The sequence below is a fragment of the Pieris brassicae genome, chromosome 6 (genome assembly GCF_905147105.1).
Source record: "Pieris brassicae chromosome 6, ilPieBrab1.1, whole genome shotgun sequence".
NCBI classification, from domain to species: domain Eukaryota; kingdom Metazoa; phylum Arthropoda; class Insecta; order Lepidoptera; family Pieridae; genus Pieris; species Pieris brassicae.
In genome coordinates, this window is record NC_059670.1 from 20,354,306 (window position 1) to 20,370,155 (window position 15,850).

At 33.8% G+C, this 15,850-nt stretch overlaps 1 protein-coding gene across 4 annotated transcripts in view; it reads left to right on the plus strand.

The window, feature by feature from the left end:
* LOC123710863 (chloride channel protein 2) overlaps positions 1–15,850 on the plus strand; it is a 63,884-nt gene that overhangs the window by 34,091 nt on the left and 13,943 nt on the right. For 2 of the 4 annotated variants that reach the window (XM_045663127.1, XM_045663126.1), the window contains exons 2-11: positions 4,118–4,280; positions 6,055–6,177; positions 7,221–7,349; positions 7,841–7,974; positions 8,894–9,050; positions 11,381–11,469; positions 13,395–13,516; positions 14,199–14,300; positions 15,356–15,458; positions 15,709–15,837. In XM_045663127.1, the coding sequence (XP_045519083.1) occupies positions 4,118–4,280; positions 6,055–6,177; positions 7,221–7,349; positions 7,841–7,974; positions 8,894–9,050; positions 11,381–11,469; positions 13,395–13,516; positions 14,199–14,300; positions 15,356–15,458; positions 15,709–15,837 (1,251 nt within the window). Of the gene's footprint in view, positions 1–1,343; positions 1,508–4,117; positions 4,281–6,043; positions 6,178–7,220; positions 7,350–7,840; positions 7,975–8,893; positions 9,051–11,380; positions 11,470–13,394; positions 13,517–14,198; positions 14,301–15,355; positions 15,459–15,708; positions 15,838–15,850 lie in introns of those variants that run through there. The other 2 variants (XM_045663129.1, XM_045663130.1) reach the window with 2 other exon arrangements.

Sequence of the window (15,850 nt, forward strand, 5' to 3'; positions counted from 1 at the left end):
GTTTACTTTGGTCGTGCCACCTTCTAAGTTGTTTTACGCACAACGGACCAGTTATGAGTCTAAGTGCGGAAACTGAGTCCACCAAACTATATAACCTTCTAAGTTGTCTGCCTCTTATTGGTTTGCTGGACCTTGCGCAGCAGTTTTGCACTATTTTGCTCTCTCTATTCTTCTTATTTATACTTTGTTTTAGGTTTTATGCTTGTGATAAATTTCTATTGTATTCACACATGTTTCGCTTCCTGAGTTATAGATGGCGCTAGCCTTGACTTCCACATAAGTACGGATGATGAAGGCCTCGTTTGAAGGACAGAGATACTTGAAATTTAGGTACAAAGATTTATTATTCTCGTTAAAACATACATGTTACATAAGAAAAAATATATATGTCACACCTTCGTACGCTGTTACTTTACAGGTGTATTCGAAACTGGTCCACTGCTACTATTAACCTTTAGTAAGCCTCTCACTGAAATTGATTATATTTTTGCGACCGTGTTTGGTACTGTTTTTAGTTAGATGTAATTATATGATTACTGTTATGCCGGTTCATTCATGGATGTTCATTACTTTTGTGTCAATGTATAGCTAGTAGAAGAAAGAGTAAAATGAGAATTTTAATTCATTTAATTTTAATTTTATTTATTTATTTACACTTCGTTACACTACAAAATAAAAATAAAAATTAACATAATTAAATCAAAAGAAGGGCAACTGGCGGCCTTATCGCTTACGAGCGATGTCTTCCAGGCTGTGAGTAAAGAAAAAAAAAGATGTATTAAATAAGATAGGCAAGTAGTGCAAAATACATGTAATACACTGTGTATTTAAACAAAAACTAAACAGGAATAAAATATTAAAGATACATTAAAGAGTAAAATGACACATAAATCACGATAATTTAAGATAAGATTTAATGGGTAGATTCTTATTATTATACATCAGAGACCTTAGTTTACGCGGCTAATATAACATTCAAACAATGAACCGCGGAAATTAGTTTAGTTCATAATACATCGCTATTTATAGTGCATCCCACGTTACTATGATTTTAATTGTCAGTGTCTTGTGAGCTATTTTTATATTATGACGTAGGTCCTTATCAGATTCGTGAATGATGGGCTGCAAAATTCAAACGTTGGTAGTATAACAATACACTTGCAATAATAATATCGTTTTTAGCATTTTTGCTACTGGGACTACTAAATAACCTTGCTATTTATTAAAAGTTATGGAACGAAGTCTAATTGAAGAAGAGAAAAAAAACTAGCTTAATGTTTGGAATCATGTGAAGACTTTTGAGATGGAATAAAAGGGATAACGTCACAGAATTGGAAAATTGTCGCGTGAAATAGCTGCAAGGAGAAGAATTCGAAGGAGGCCTTTTCACTCTATCTTACATGCAACAGTAACTTAGTGTAGTGTAGTACTGGAATAAAAGCCGTTTTTATTTTCAATTGACACCTTAATGATCAGATATCAAGACGGAATCCTGCTTAAATATGAGGTATACTTTCATAGCTTCGGGCTATCGAGTATTAGGTGAAGCACATCTAAGTCCTTTTTAATTGGAAATTTATGAATCGTTATGGTATGAATATTTTTGACATTCACAGACACTCCTCTGATAATATTTATTTGTGGCAAGTTTTTATAAGCCATATCTGACACATGTTGCCGGCCACACAAAATTGTCCATCACCCAAAAATCACTAACCTAATCCGAATCAATTACCTCAGGCTCAACGCTAATTTATTGTTAGTATCCCAATCTTTTTGGAGTTTACGTAGAAGGTTAATTGATGTTTTCTTTTACCAGGAAATATTAGTTTTCCTCATACGATCATTTTTCATTTTAATTACAGTAACTAAATGCCACGTCACCATGATTGTGATAAATTATCTATAAAGAAAAATACTGATAACAATTGTTTATTTGGTATTTTCCTATAAATCTAATATGTCACAATGTTTACTAAGTCAAGGTTGTTGAGTTTAGAGGCTGAGATGCTAATCAACGGATATATGTTACAAAATATATATTAGCTAGCTGATACTGCGCTAGCTACTGCTCAGCGATATTTATAGAAATTTCAGTATGAAGCTATCGTAAATAGATGTCTTATTGATAACATTAAAACTAATTTTTTTTTCATGTCTTACGAACTTTTTTGTTCATAGTTGGAGATGTTATATGTTGCAGACCTTAATACTTTAATAAATTACGGTTCTATGTGTTGCAACTTTGTTATTTTTTACATAGAAACATTTGGTACATATTTAATTTTTTTACCGACTATTCTCGCTTGAAAACGAAATGCATTTTCGAGGATTCCTACAAAAAATTAATAAGTTTATGTACTATTATTTTTGAGAGCTTTGCTTACTGTTTGCTGACAAGAGCAAGAGGGGGATAAATTACAGGAAATATGCTTACGTAATACTTGAACAGTCCCATACATACCTCAAAAACAAGAATAATAATACAACGAAATAATATAGAAGTAATTTAACACATAACACACAAATATATAATTTATTGTCAGTCATTAAGCCATTTTTTTTTCCTCTTTTTAACTTGTGTAACATTTGTGATATTATATTTTCTTGTATAATTATACTTCACTATGTTTTAGAACTTATAAAGAAATTTATATAAATAAAAAGTACGCGAAACACCAAAAGGCTAATGAAAAATGATTATAGTGGGATAACGTTTTTGTATTGTTATTGTGCATTTTTTGCTGGACTACCCCATATTTTAATAAGGTAGGATTAACGGGCCTGTTTTTTGTAGATTTATTGAAATGCTGCGGGATATAATACAAATTAAGAAATACATACATACAACAAATACTCGATATTCTTTAAGTTTAAAGTAGACCTGACAATTTGAATGAGTTTTTTATAATAGGCGGCAAACGAGCCTACGGGACACCCATAAAGGGCACTCAGCGTAGCCCATGGCCGTTGCCGGCCTATGAGGGAGGAGTACGCTCTAACTTTATATAATATCATATATGGTCATTTTGGTATATATATATTTGGTCATATCTTTAGGGAAGATTCCTACCAGAAGTCGATTCCACAGCTCGCTAGTTAAATCAGTTAATGTGTGTTGAGTCTTATGACACACCTATGTCGATGTCCACTACGTTTTTGACATACGGTAGTCATACTTAGTGCTAAGCCTTAAAGGCTTTTCACTGCCTATGCGTAAGAATTGTTTAACTATCTTCAAATACCTTTGCTGAGTCGCGCCATTCATTGAAGACTGGCAGTCTTCAAAGTAGACCTGACAATTTGAATGAGTTTTTTATAATAGGCGGCAAACGAGCCTACGGGACACCCATAAAGGGCACTCAGCGTAGCCCATGGCCGTTGCCGGCCTATGAGGGAGGAGTACGCTCTAACTTTATATAATATCATATATGGTCATTTTGGTATATATATATTTGGTCATATCTTTAGGGAAGATTCCTACCAGAAGTCGATTCCACAGCTCGCTAGTTAAATCAGTTAATGTGTGTTGAGTCTTATGACACACCTATGTCGATGTCCACTACGTTTTTGACATACGGTAGTCATACTTAGTGCTAAGCCTTAAAGGCTTTTCACTGCCTATGCGTAAGAATTGTTTAACTATCTTCAAATACCTTTGCTGAGTCGCGCCATTCATTGAAGACTGGCAGTCTTCAATGAATGGCAACATGGCAATGGATGTTTTCATCCTGTCTTCGCCTATCATGGGCCATTTTGTGCGTTCACTTCTCGGTTCAAATGAACTGGTGTATGACATAGACTTCTTCATGAGTTTTTATGTTTAGCTTTCAATAATATACTAACACTCGCCTGTTAGTTTATACTAACATAATGATGGATTATTTTATCTGCACAAATAAATAATAATAATACTAAATGATTAATAATAATACTAAATGATTAATAATAATACTAAATGATTAATAATAATAATAATGATAAATAATACTAATGATGAATGATTTTCCTCTCTCATTTTGGGCCTATACGGGAGTATTAATCGCGTTAAATTTAAACACTGAACCCTTAATACAGGGTTTAAGATAACCTTTACTTATTTGAACGTGTCTTGCAGATGTATGGTCGCTATCAACGCGACCTAAGTGAAGCGGCAAGAGAAGAAGCAAGACGACTCAGAAGATTACGAAAGAAACGAAGAAAAGATGACAAAATGCGACAAAAGGAGTTGGAGGCGACGGGGAAACTTAGACCCAGAGGGAAGGTGGTTAATGTTATAAGTGAGTATAGGGTTATAAAGACTGCTTTGATGAAATAATTTACGAAATTTATCATTTTCATCAAAATATAGCTATATTAGGTGAACAATACAATGTTATTAAATATGTGGGCGCCCGCCAAGTCGAGCAAAAAAGCGGCACGGAATTTTCAGTTACGAAGTTGACATGGTCACTATAAGATGTTGTTAGGTTAGCTAGTTACGTACTAGCTCAAGACAGATAGTATCTTAAGTAGAATTTAATGAATTACACGACTTGGTAATACATGGATTTCACAACTACTTACAGTATAAAGATTGCGTTGAAAAACTTAGTCTTTTTACACGATATGCTTTTGATAGCATCTAGATTGTCTTGGAAAGAATTATGTTTCAAGCTGGAAGCCGTTTAAACGTTGTATACCGATTATAAAACGTCTTTTTTATATTTTTTATATACATGTGTCTTTACTACGACATCATGGAACGTTACGATCTAGCCTAACTTAAGACTAGTAAGTAATTTAAGTCTAACCTAATTTACTAAAAAGGATTGTTATCATAAGTAAGTGTCCAATAACGCTATTTATAGTCTCTATTAAAGGGGAGACACACTGTTCTTGGGTTCGATATATTTTTCATTCACTGTTTAGCACTTAATATTAAAGTACACTAACGTATAACGACTAAATTAAGCGATTAATGTGACCACTACAGTCGCGTTCTTGAAAAAATATATGTAGGAGAAATATCGTCACACCATCAACACCGTCATCGTCATTAGCGGTTTCAGTCAGACATATGGTGGTGCACAAGAGACACGAATTACAATCGTACAATATTTATTTTAGATTGAAACCTTCTTTAAATTATAACGAGCAACGAGTTCAGGGCACCGATCTCAATTTTAATCACAATCTACTAGATCCAATACGGTTAACTTTTCAACACCACAATGCTCCACCGATACTTAATCAGAACTATCTGCGTTTCCTCTGAACGCACACGTCCAATGTCAAAATGGCGCACTTGCTCTGATTGGTCGTAACAATATTCGTACTTATATTCGTTAAGTAATGATTACAAACTACGAAATAAATAAATTTTAACAAAGGAATGGAATTAAAATAAATTATTATTCTTAAAAGTAATAGAGAGCTCAATAATCATGGCAACAATTAAAATGAACGGTCAAGTGATTCAATCATAACATGCCCTGACACTCCGAGAATTCCCAGACATAAATTTAGTTAAAATATTTATTTTATTCAGGACAACGCATGTGTTGACGAGACATACAAATAATTTCACTATAGTATTAAACAAGCAATCTTTCTTGATATTTAAATTACTTTTATTTATTTATAGTAAACACTTAGACAGTATACAAAGGCAAAATAGATTACATTGATAAACAAAATATAAGAAACACAAAACATACGCCCATTAAGTAGGTACATTAATAAATAAAAAAGAAAACGACAACTTAATATATATAAAAAAAACTAAATTGTTATTACTGCTAAATAAAGTCAATGTCTTCTCGCTTCTTAAACTGTTTCCTCAAACCCTCTCTGTGAAATGTCAAGTCAAAAGTATAGTAAGCTGAAACCCGAAACATTGACGAATTACATAGATAATTTGTGTTCGTACGAGGCACATGAAACAATTGTGAATATTCAGGATGGATTCTTAGAGAAATTAACGATAGCTGACTTTAGATGAATGTCTACTTAACACTTTGAAGATGTATTCATGTTTGTCATTATATTGAATGATGTAAAGGTTGTTGGCAGGTTATTTATGGAGGCATTCGTTCGCAAAGCTGGGAGAGGACTGGTTCTTTTTAGCGGCCTTGGGTATCATCATGGGTTGTTTGAACTTCGCAATTGACCAGGGCATTGCCGTTTGTAATAATGGTATGTATTATTTACTTGCATACATTGGTATGTCTGGGACTCAATATAAAAACAGATCTAATATGAGATCTTTAGGGAGGCTTAAACATCATTGGCGCTACAACCTTTTTATGTCAGGGCCTCTGGGGTTTCTGTGTCTGTTTCATGATCATTTGTCAATCTAATCGGCAAGTAGGTGATCCGCCTCATGAGACTGACATATGCTGTCAACTTTTTCTGTCTATGGCAAGCCGGTTTCCTCACGATGTTTTCTTTCACCGTTCGAGCACATATAAAAAAGTCTATTGGTGCACAGCCAGGGATCGTGGTTGAGATGAAAGTAGCACACCACTAGACCAACACTGCTCCCAAATAATTAGAGATATAGTAGAACTCATGTTTCACGCCTTAATCCGTCAAAATACCCCATAACATATCTTGAATAAGAGTTTCGTGATGATGGCATATATTCTTGTTGGCAACATGTAGAACTGCTGTCATTATATTATATATTCCGTTTGTCAATAGTGGATTAAGAATATATATCAAAACTATATTTATTGATTTAGCGTACATAAAGGAAATTAAGGTAAGAAGACTTGCAGTATTTACAGAATAATATTAATGTTAGGTAATGTTGTGTAGTTTAGTAGTTGCGTCCTGCAGCACATTATCTCTCTCTGTCTTTTATCGCCAGCTCATGTCTGAGCGTCGTGGTCAGCAAGGAAGCGTCCAGAGCAGGCTATCTATTTCCACCGGTTTCTTTCCACCCCCATCTCTTATGAGAGTGTAGAGTTTTGAGGACGAGTCATTCACTTGATCGGTCCATCTGATTTTGTTGATCCACGTAATCTTTTGCCTTCTGTGTTCTTCAAGTTCCCATCCTTCTGGGCGTTGTATAGCCGAAGATACAATTCGCTGTCGGTAGACAGCTGGAGCACATAATAGAAATCGTGAATTTGTTTATTTAGACATTAATAATAGTTGTAAAATACAAATTAGGCCACAAGCAGTTACAGTTAAATTTATATAAATATTATTAAAAACAATATATAATGTTACAGCTCGTACATGGATGTACAACGATGTAGCGACCTCAATAGCCGGAAAATACTTCGCCTGGGTATCACTTCCGGTTTGTTTGATACTCTTTGCAGCTGGTTTCGTGCACATAGTCGCAGCCCAGAGTATAGGTAATGTATTTGATTGTTACATTTTTGTGAAGGAATGTATATCGTAAGGTAATCGAATTCAGCGTATTGAAATGCGGATATGAAAAAGAACGAACATTATTTATTTATTGTTTATTCTTTAATGTATTAAAGTTCACCACATTATATATAATGCTATATCTATACATATTTATCGTATATGTTATTTTGCATATAGATACAGGACCTTAGAGTTATGTATTTATCACTTGTCATAAATTAAAATTAATGAGGGTAGAACGGATTAGTAGAACTGACAGGGAATTACTTCTCTATCACTTTTGAATTACAAACTGTTTGTAAGGAGGTGCATCCATCCGCGCACGTCACATCTTGACGAAATTATATATATTATATATAAATTATATATATTATATATATATTATATATAACAACGAGTTCAATAAGATGAAATCCGCTCACGAGATTTCGTAATATTACCTTAATTATAAATATGTCGTACGTACCTTCAGGATCTGGTATTCCTGAAATGAAGACAATACTCCGAGGAGTGCATTTGAAGGAGTATCTCACATTCAGAGCGCTGATCTCCAAGTGTGTCGGTCTAACTGCCACTCTGGGCAGTGGATTGCCTTTGGGAAAAGAGGTAACGAAAGCTCAGAAATATCTAATAAGGTTTTGTAATTTATATAACTATTTAAGAGGGAAGTTTATAAATTAATATGAACATTTCCTTACCTATGAATTCATATAATATATTATGCAATCAGTGATGCAGATATAAATATAATCTTGGGGTCATTCACCTTTCAGAGGTCCTAACCTGCTCAGTTGTGCATTAGCGATATTATAATATGTTTTGTATATTTTCTAGTTCATTGAAAATATATTTTTACGAATCTATAAATTTCTTATATAAAACTTGTATATTAAATTCTTTGTATAGATTCTGTAGTATATTAATATTATGTACATTAATAGGTATTTGACAAAAATACTTATAAAGTGTTAATACTTAATAATTTATGACCAAGAGTCTGTTACGCGAATAAAAATTATTATTTAAGTTTAACAAAACATATTATATGCTTTTTTTATTATTCAAGATGATTACTGTAACTATAATGACGTAACAGAGTTGTTAACAGAAAAAAAGTAATTTAGAACTGCTGCGACCTCACGACTCCCTTAGCGCACAGCCTATATATCATTATAATAAAAAAAAGTTTAGACAAGTGTATCTTTTAAAGAAAACACTTTTTCAAAGTATTGAAGTTGTATATTATTATAAACTTATAATTATTTCGGAGTAGAAAACAGATAATATAACATTCTCTCTGTGATACTTTTTGACATTCAACACTTTTTGTCTTTAGTCGCCGTGACCACGCACGCTGTAAAGCACGCGAAACGTCGGAAAAAAATTATATAAAATAATTATAAGCTTATAATAATACATAACTTCAATCCGTTGAAAACGTGTTTTCTTTAAGTGTGTAAAAGTTATTTTAATAAAAGACAATACAAAGTGTATCTTTGTTTTGTAATTATTTTCTAAATTCCAGGGTCCTTCTGTCCACATAGCTTCAATGGTGGCATCCCTTCTATCTAAAATGGTGACAAAAATCCAGGGAGTTTATGAGAACGAATCGCGTACAACTGATATGCTAGCAGCCGCCTGTGCTGTCGGTGTAGCTTCGTGCTTCGCTGCGCCTGTTGGAGGTAATCACGAAAGAACACATTCATTTATTATCAGAAAACAGAGAAACAACGCCCAGTCTCATTCTGTACGACTTGATCTCTGGTGGTTGTGTAGAGATGTCGAGACTCTCTGCATCTTCTACCGCATTTACCGTGGAGAGTGTTCATCTGAAGGCACGCAAGTGCATTGCCGGCCTTTTAGAATTATTACGCTCGTTTCTTGGAGGACCCTAAGTCGAATTAGTGCGGAAATAATTCCGTGGGCAATGGCAGCTGGTAACGGTTAAAACGCTCATCTGTGGAACGACATACCTCGATGATATGGATGGTATTTTGTACATAGTATAGTCTTTGGTTAACATAGCTTTTACACATTGAAAGAAAACAATAAAGCGTGCAGTGGTCACGGTGACCACGCACGCTGTAAAGCACGCGAAACGTCGGAAAAAATTAAATTTAAAATTATGTAAATAATTATAAGTTTATAATAATACAAATAGCTTTAATCTGGTTTTCTTTCAATGGTATTTTTTATTCAAAACTTTAGTTGCAAGCAAACCAGAACATTCAGCTATGGTATGATATAAATAGCTGTGCTTAGTGAAGCCGGCCTTGTTACAAGGAATGCTCAGAGGCAGTTATCTCTAGATAAATCTGTGCAGAACCGCACATCCTTGCTAATTAATTGCGTGTAATCATTATGGTCGAATTAATTAACATTCATATTGTTTATTTTTAATATGAACTTATGTAATCCTCAATTTATAATTATTTTAATTGAATACGAATATATTTTATGGTTTTGCTTTGAATTGTGAAATTACATACAATCTTTCGTTTGCTTTACATACTTTATGGCTAATAGTGGTTATATAAAAAGAGCATCATTCCAGAAACTCTCATTTCTGAGGTTGTTGGTTCGATCCCCGACTGTGCACTAATGGACTTTATTTCTATGTGCGCATTTAACTTCGAACGGCGAAGGTAAACATCGTAAGGAAACCGGCTTGCTTTAGACCCAAAAAATCCACGGCGTGTGTCAGGCACAGGAGGCTCACTGCCTATTAGATTGACGAATCATGAAATAGATACAGATATCTGAGGCCCACACCTAAAAAGGTTGTAGCGCCACTGATGTGTAATGAAAATTCGCCTACTAATATGAAAAACGAGAAAAGCCCCTTAGACTGAAATAGATTTGATATACAGCAGACTCTTTCTCTCAAGATTTTTCGTAACAGATTATCTACATATTAAAAGTTAGTATTGTCTTTTACATAATTTAAAAAAAAAAAACCGACGTTTTGCGTGCTTTACAGCGTGCGTGGTCACGGTGTCATCAATTTAAAATTATGTAAATAATTATAAGTTTATAATAATAATACTGTGTGTAGTAATAGTGTTTTCTTAACGTATTGAAAGTTATTTTCACCAATTTATATATGTTTTTATTCACAAACATTACATACACTATCCTTACAGTACTAAGCCAATACAAGAATGTCGAAAATAATTAAATATAATAAAATATTCAATATCGCTGTGAACTCATTCTGCAACCATATAAAGATGTATGTCTCGACACTTTGCAGTAGACAACGTTTCTTGTAAACGGGGATCTGTGCAACAGACTGGTTCAACCCTTATTATCGCAAACAAACACAATTTGTGGCTATACTTGTAGCTTGTGGCTATACATTCAATAGGGTATTAACTCCAGATTTCATCATTCACATCACCTTGATGGCTGGTAGGCTGGAACAATCGGTGGAGGCCTAGGAGATACGACCTCCATTTGATTAAAAAAGTGTACTCCTGCCCCAAAGGCCGGTAACGCATCCACTAAAATGGGTGTCCATGCAAAAATGTTACAAGCACGGGAAAGTTTTTTCTATTAAGATGTAGTTTGATTTGGTTAAATAGAGCGCATTTAATCAATCTTTTTTCAAGATTACCCTCAGTAATTGAGGAATTTAAAAATATGTTTTTTGTCCCGGATCCATTTATGAGGAACACTTTGTACGACTGGAACCGTAAGTAACCAGTGTTCAATAAGTTTTTATTGATGCACATGTGGATGACTTTTCATCAATCATCCGCAAACGGACAGCCTCACTGATGCGTGGGGTTCGTGCGAGTACTAACAATATCCTGATGGTTCAGGGTTGGTTGGATGGTTCATGAGACACTGGGTTCATATACATGCCTATGCACCTGGTGCCTCGAATCAACGGAGATTTTTAAATTAAATGTTTTAATAATTTTGCTAACATAGTTATAAGTGTCTCTACTAACAATATTTGGACTTATAAATGATTTTTATTTTATTTTTATTTTATTCTTGTTCACAGGTGTGCTGTTCTCAATTGAAGTAACAACTACATACTTCGCGGTACGAAATTATTGGCGAGGTTTCTTTGCCGCTTGCTGTAGTGCTATTGTAAGTAATAAATTTAACTAGTCAAGTTAACTAGCTGTTAACTTCACTGTACAAGTGTACAATTGAAATACGCGTTAATTTATCATAATTTTAAGTTATTAGATAACCCGATGACAAAAGATAGAGAGCACGTAATGTCGGCATGTTTTGTATAATTTCAAATTCATTATAATTTTTATCAAACATGATATATATAAAACGTGTGCTTAAATAAATAATAATATAAATAAATATGTGTTATTTGATATACAAGTATTACGAAATATGTATGTTGCACTAAAGTAGTTAAATCAGAGAGTTAATTGAATCTCTAGATAGATAATTAAATGTCGATATTCAATCAAGTCGCTAAAGTTCCGTAAGACAAGTGAGTGAACGAAACGTTTAATGAGTTTCCTAAACGTTCCTGGGCAACAAAACTTAAATAAAATTTTATTTAAATAAAGCAACGTCGAAAACGTTTAACTATCTGTCTGACCGAAAGCCAGCGAGTTGATTAACAATGTAAAACAAGACTCCGCCATTATTATTGCATTTGTTTTTGTTATTTCGGTGTGATTGTGAAGAACTGAGAGCTTGGAAATTCCGTGTTTTGCTTTATTCTAAATGGTTGGGTTAGTCTTGTTGCCTAGCAACGTTTAGGAAACTCGTTAAACGTTTCGTTCACTCATTTGTCTGACGGAACTTTAGCGACTCGATTGAATATGAATTTTTACTTAACTGTCTAGAGATTCAATTAACTCTCTGATTTAACTACCTTACTGCGACATATATATTGTTACATAAACCCATTGTTTTGTTTGCAGTCCATTTTAATATATTTTTTAGTACTAACCTACAATAAATGTATATATGGATATATTAGGGATGCATTCGATACCGATCCCGATACTTTTGGTTAGGTGATAATTTATTTGCCTATACAACGATACTTTTAATTCTGCGCTTTAAAATAGTAACGTAAATGCGCTGGTTTGTTCTAGTTCATTGCAAACGAGACTGTCTATGTCAGGGGAGTCCCCGCGTTGTATTCAGTTTGTTGTCTCTCTCACTGCTTTTAACTGCTAATTATTAGGTACTCTTAATAACTAAACTTTTAACCTTATTCAATGTTTGTGACTGTTTATATTTAAAAAAAAATTAAAAACTTTAACTAAACTTGATACCTTTACCTTAATTTAATTTTAATTCAATAAGCGTTGGTTTCGGTTTCGGCCATAATTACATAAGAGTATCAGCTTCGATATGGTATCGGCAAAAAGTCGTATCGATGCATCCCTAGTGTATATATATGGTGAATGAAACTGCTGAATATATACCTATTTTAGGAAACAAAATTTACAGTTTTTACTTTGCAAACAATAACTTTTATCCTATACTTATAATCCAAAAGATTCTTACGAAAAATCTTCATAATAAAATTTTAATAACTGGCTAACACTGGCGTCTATTCCACAGACTAACAAACAAATTAAATGAAACGTCAGTTGACACATAATAGATCTAAATCTAAAGAATATAAGAAAAGTTTATTCTGTACATATATAGGTCTTGTGTCAATTTGCATACATAATATTAATATATGCTAATTTACAATAATTACAAAAGTAATAATATATAGTAAGAATATACAGCTTAGGTTTCTTATATACATTTTATAAATTAGTTTTATCTTGTTATTAATTTCTTCCTTAAGTACTATTGATCGGAACCCCTAGTAAAGGCTTTTTCAAATATCTCTGGGTATGGCTTTCTTTCTCCATTCTCTTCCTACTAACGCTTCTATCTCTTCTATGCGCGTTTGGGGCGTCGTCTTCTCCTTTTTCTCCTTGGTCTTTTCTAGTTATAGTTGTCTTGAAAGTCCAATTTGCATACAAAAACAAGATAATTTCATAATATGGCTTATAAACAATACATTTTTTCAGATGTTCCGTCTGCTATCCGTATGGTCAGGCGCAACTGCCACGGTGAAGCCTCTGTTTCCAACAAGTCTACCTCAAGACTTCCCTTTTGACCCTCAGGAATTTGCCGTATTCGTTCTTTTGGGGTAATTAACTATATCGATAACTTTCATAATTGATCGTTGGACCAATCATTAATTGGAAAAGAGAATTTTCATTGTTGCAGTTAGGTAATACGTGATAACCAGAAAATGTGGTAGGTACTATATGTACAGGTTGAAAAGTAGTAATATAGGCCTGATAATATTTTTTAACTTTTTCTAAAACGCTGTTTTTTATTTTATTCTGCTATTGAAAATAATATAAAAAAAGTGTGCGTATACTAGTGTACCACACGTAAGAAGTGAAACTTATTTATGACCTTATTTTTCGAAAAATGATCTACTATATGCAACTTCACAGATATTGGTTAAATAAAGTTAAATTAGATAAAGTTTAACACAAGGCTTTTATTATAATAGACATGAATACAAATAATTCAATTATTTCATTTTACCTTATTACTACTAAGATTATTACTGAATTTAATTGTAATAGAATTATTACTATTATATTGTTTTTAATGAAGACAAGAAAAAGATGGCGCGTAACGGATAATGTGACGCGTAACCGAAAAATGTGACTGTAATTTTTTTCCAACGCCGATAACTTCAAAAATATGACGCCAGATATAATTAGTATTTCTGTAGAAGGCGCTATCTTTTACATGAAAGATATATTAAATATATATTTGGTCTAATAATTTTTTATCTTTATAACATTTTTCAGGATAGTATGTGGTCTTATGTCGGCATTGTGGGTGTGGCTGCATAGACAATATGTACTCTTTATACGTAACACAAAATATTTGAGTACCTTCTTACAGAAAAAGTAAGTAAAAACTATATTAACTATAAAAGTTATCAGTACTTACTGCTGGTCAACGGCTGCGATGCGGAAAATCGTCTTGTACATTGCAACCTTGTAGTTGAGGTATGAAAATCTCAAATGCTCTGACGCAAAACTGACATAACAACAATTTCCCCCCCTTTTTGCATGATGCATCTCATATTTGGTTAAGTCTCAATTATTGTACCCAAAATCAAAAAAATATTTATTAAGTAAATAGTCTTAAATCTACATTTTAGTACATCCCTTTTAAGTTCGATAACCTGTGTTAGGGATGAACGCTCTTTCCTATTTGTTAATACTTAATCTACTTAACAAAGTTCTTAAAAAACAAAACAGTGTAGGTACTTAACGGTATCAATAAAATAACATACTTTAAAAGCCCAATACCTGCGAAAGTTGATAATAAATCAAAATAACTAAATAAGTAGGGTAGATAAAAATTAAACAGAAAGATCGCCTTTTTTTGTTGATTGAGTTAGACTAGTAATTAATTAAAGTAATTGAAATGCATTTTTTTGGGATGCCCTAACTTAATTGATAAGTAAACTAACCATAAAATAAATTAAATAAATCTAACACATAACCGAACTCAGTAACTCTCTCTTCTGTGGCCTTTAAATATTTTCTTCATTTCACACATCTGTCATACGTTTATTATACGTCGATTTTTTTTTTATAAAATAGGGGCAAACGGGCAGGAGGCTCACCTGATGTTAAGTGATACCGCCGCCCATGGACACTCTCAATGCCAGAGGGCTCGCGAGTACGTTGCCGGCCTTTTCAGAATTTGTACGCTCTTTTCTTGAAGGACCCTGTGTCGAATCGGTTCGGAAATACTTCAGTGGGCAGCTGGTTCCACATAGCGGTGGTGCGCGGCAAAAATTGCCTTGAAACACGCTCAGTCGTGGAACGGCGGACGTCGAGGTGATACGGGTGGAATTTTGTATTCTGCCTCGACGTCCGATGATGCTCGATTTACGAAGCTCCAAATTGTTTAAGATTTTATTGAATTTAGTATTGATGTATTTTTACAGCCGTTTCATCTACCCTGGCTTCATGACATTAGCAGTGATGTCCATACTTTTCCCGCCGGGGATAGGAAAATATATGGCCGGAGGACTAGGGACTCCACCACAGGTAAAAAAACCTTGGAACTAAGCTATAATGTTGGTGCTACTTCAACGGAGTAGTGTTGGTATAGTGACTGGAGCGTGTGTCTTAAACATTCGAACGACGGAAGAAAAACATAGTAAGGTAATATTGCCTTATCTATAGGTAAGAATGATCACAAAATATATACAAAAATCTGAGGCCATGAGCTCCTTGGCGTTGTGTCCATGGGCAATCAGCACTATTCACGGTAAAGAGGGTTTTTATATTTTTTTAGGTGTCAGCACTGTTCGCTAACTTCACGTGGTCTGACGAACTGACAGCAGAACAGGCGGCGATCGTCTCCAACTGGCAAACACCTGAAGTAGACCACTTCGGCTGTCTCATCATTTATTTCTTTTCTATTGTAAGTAAATATT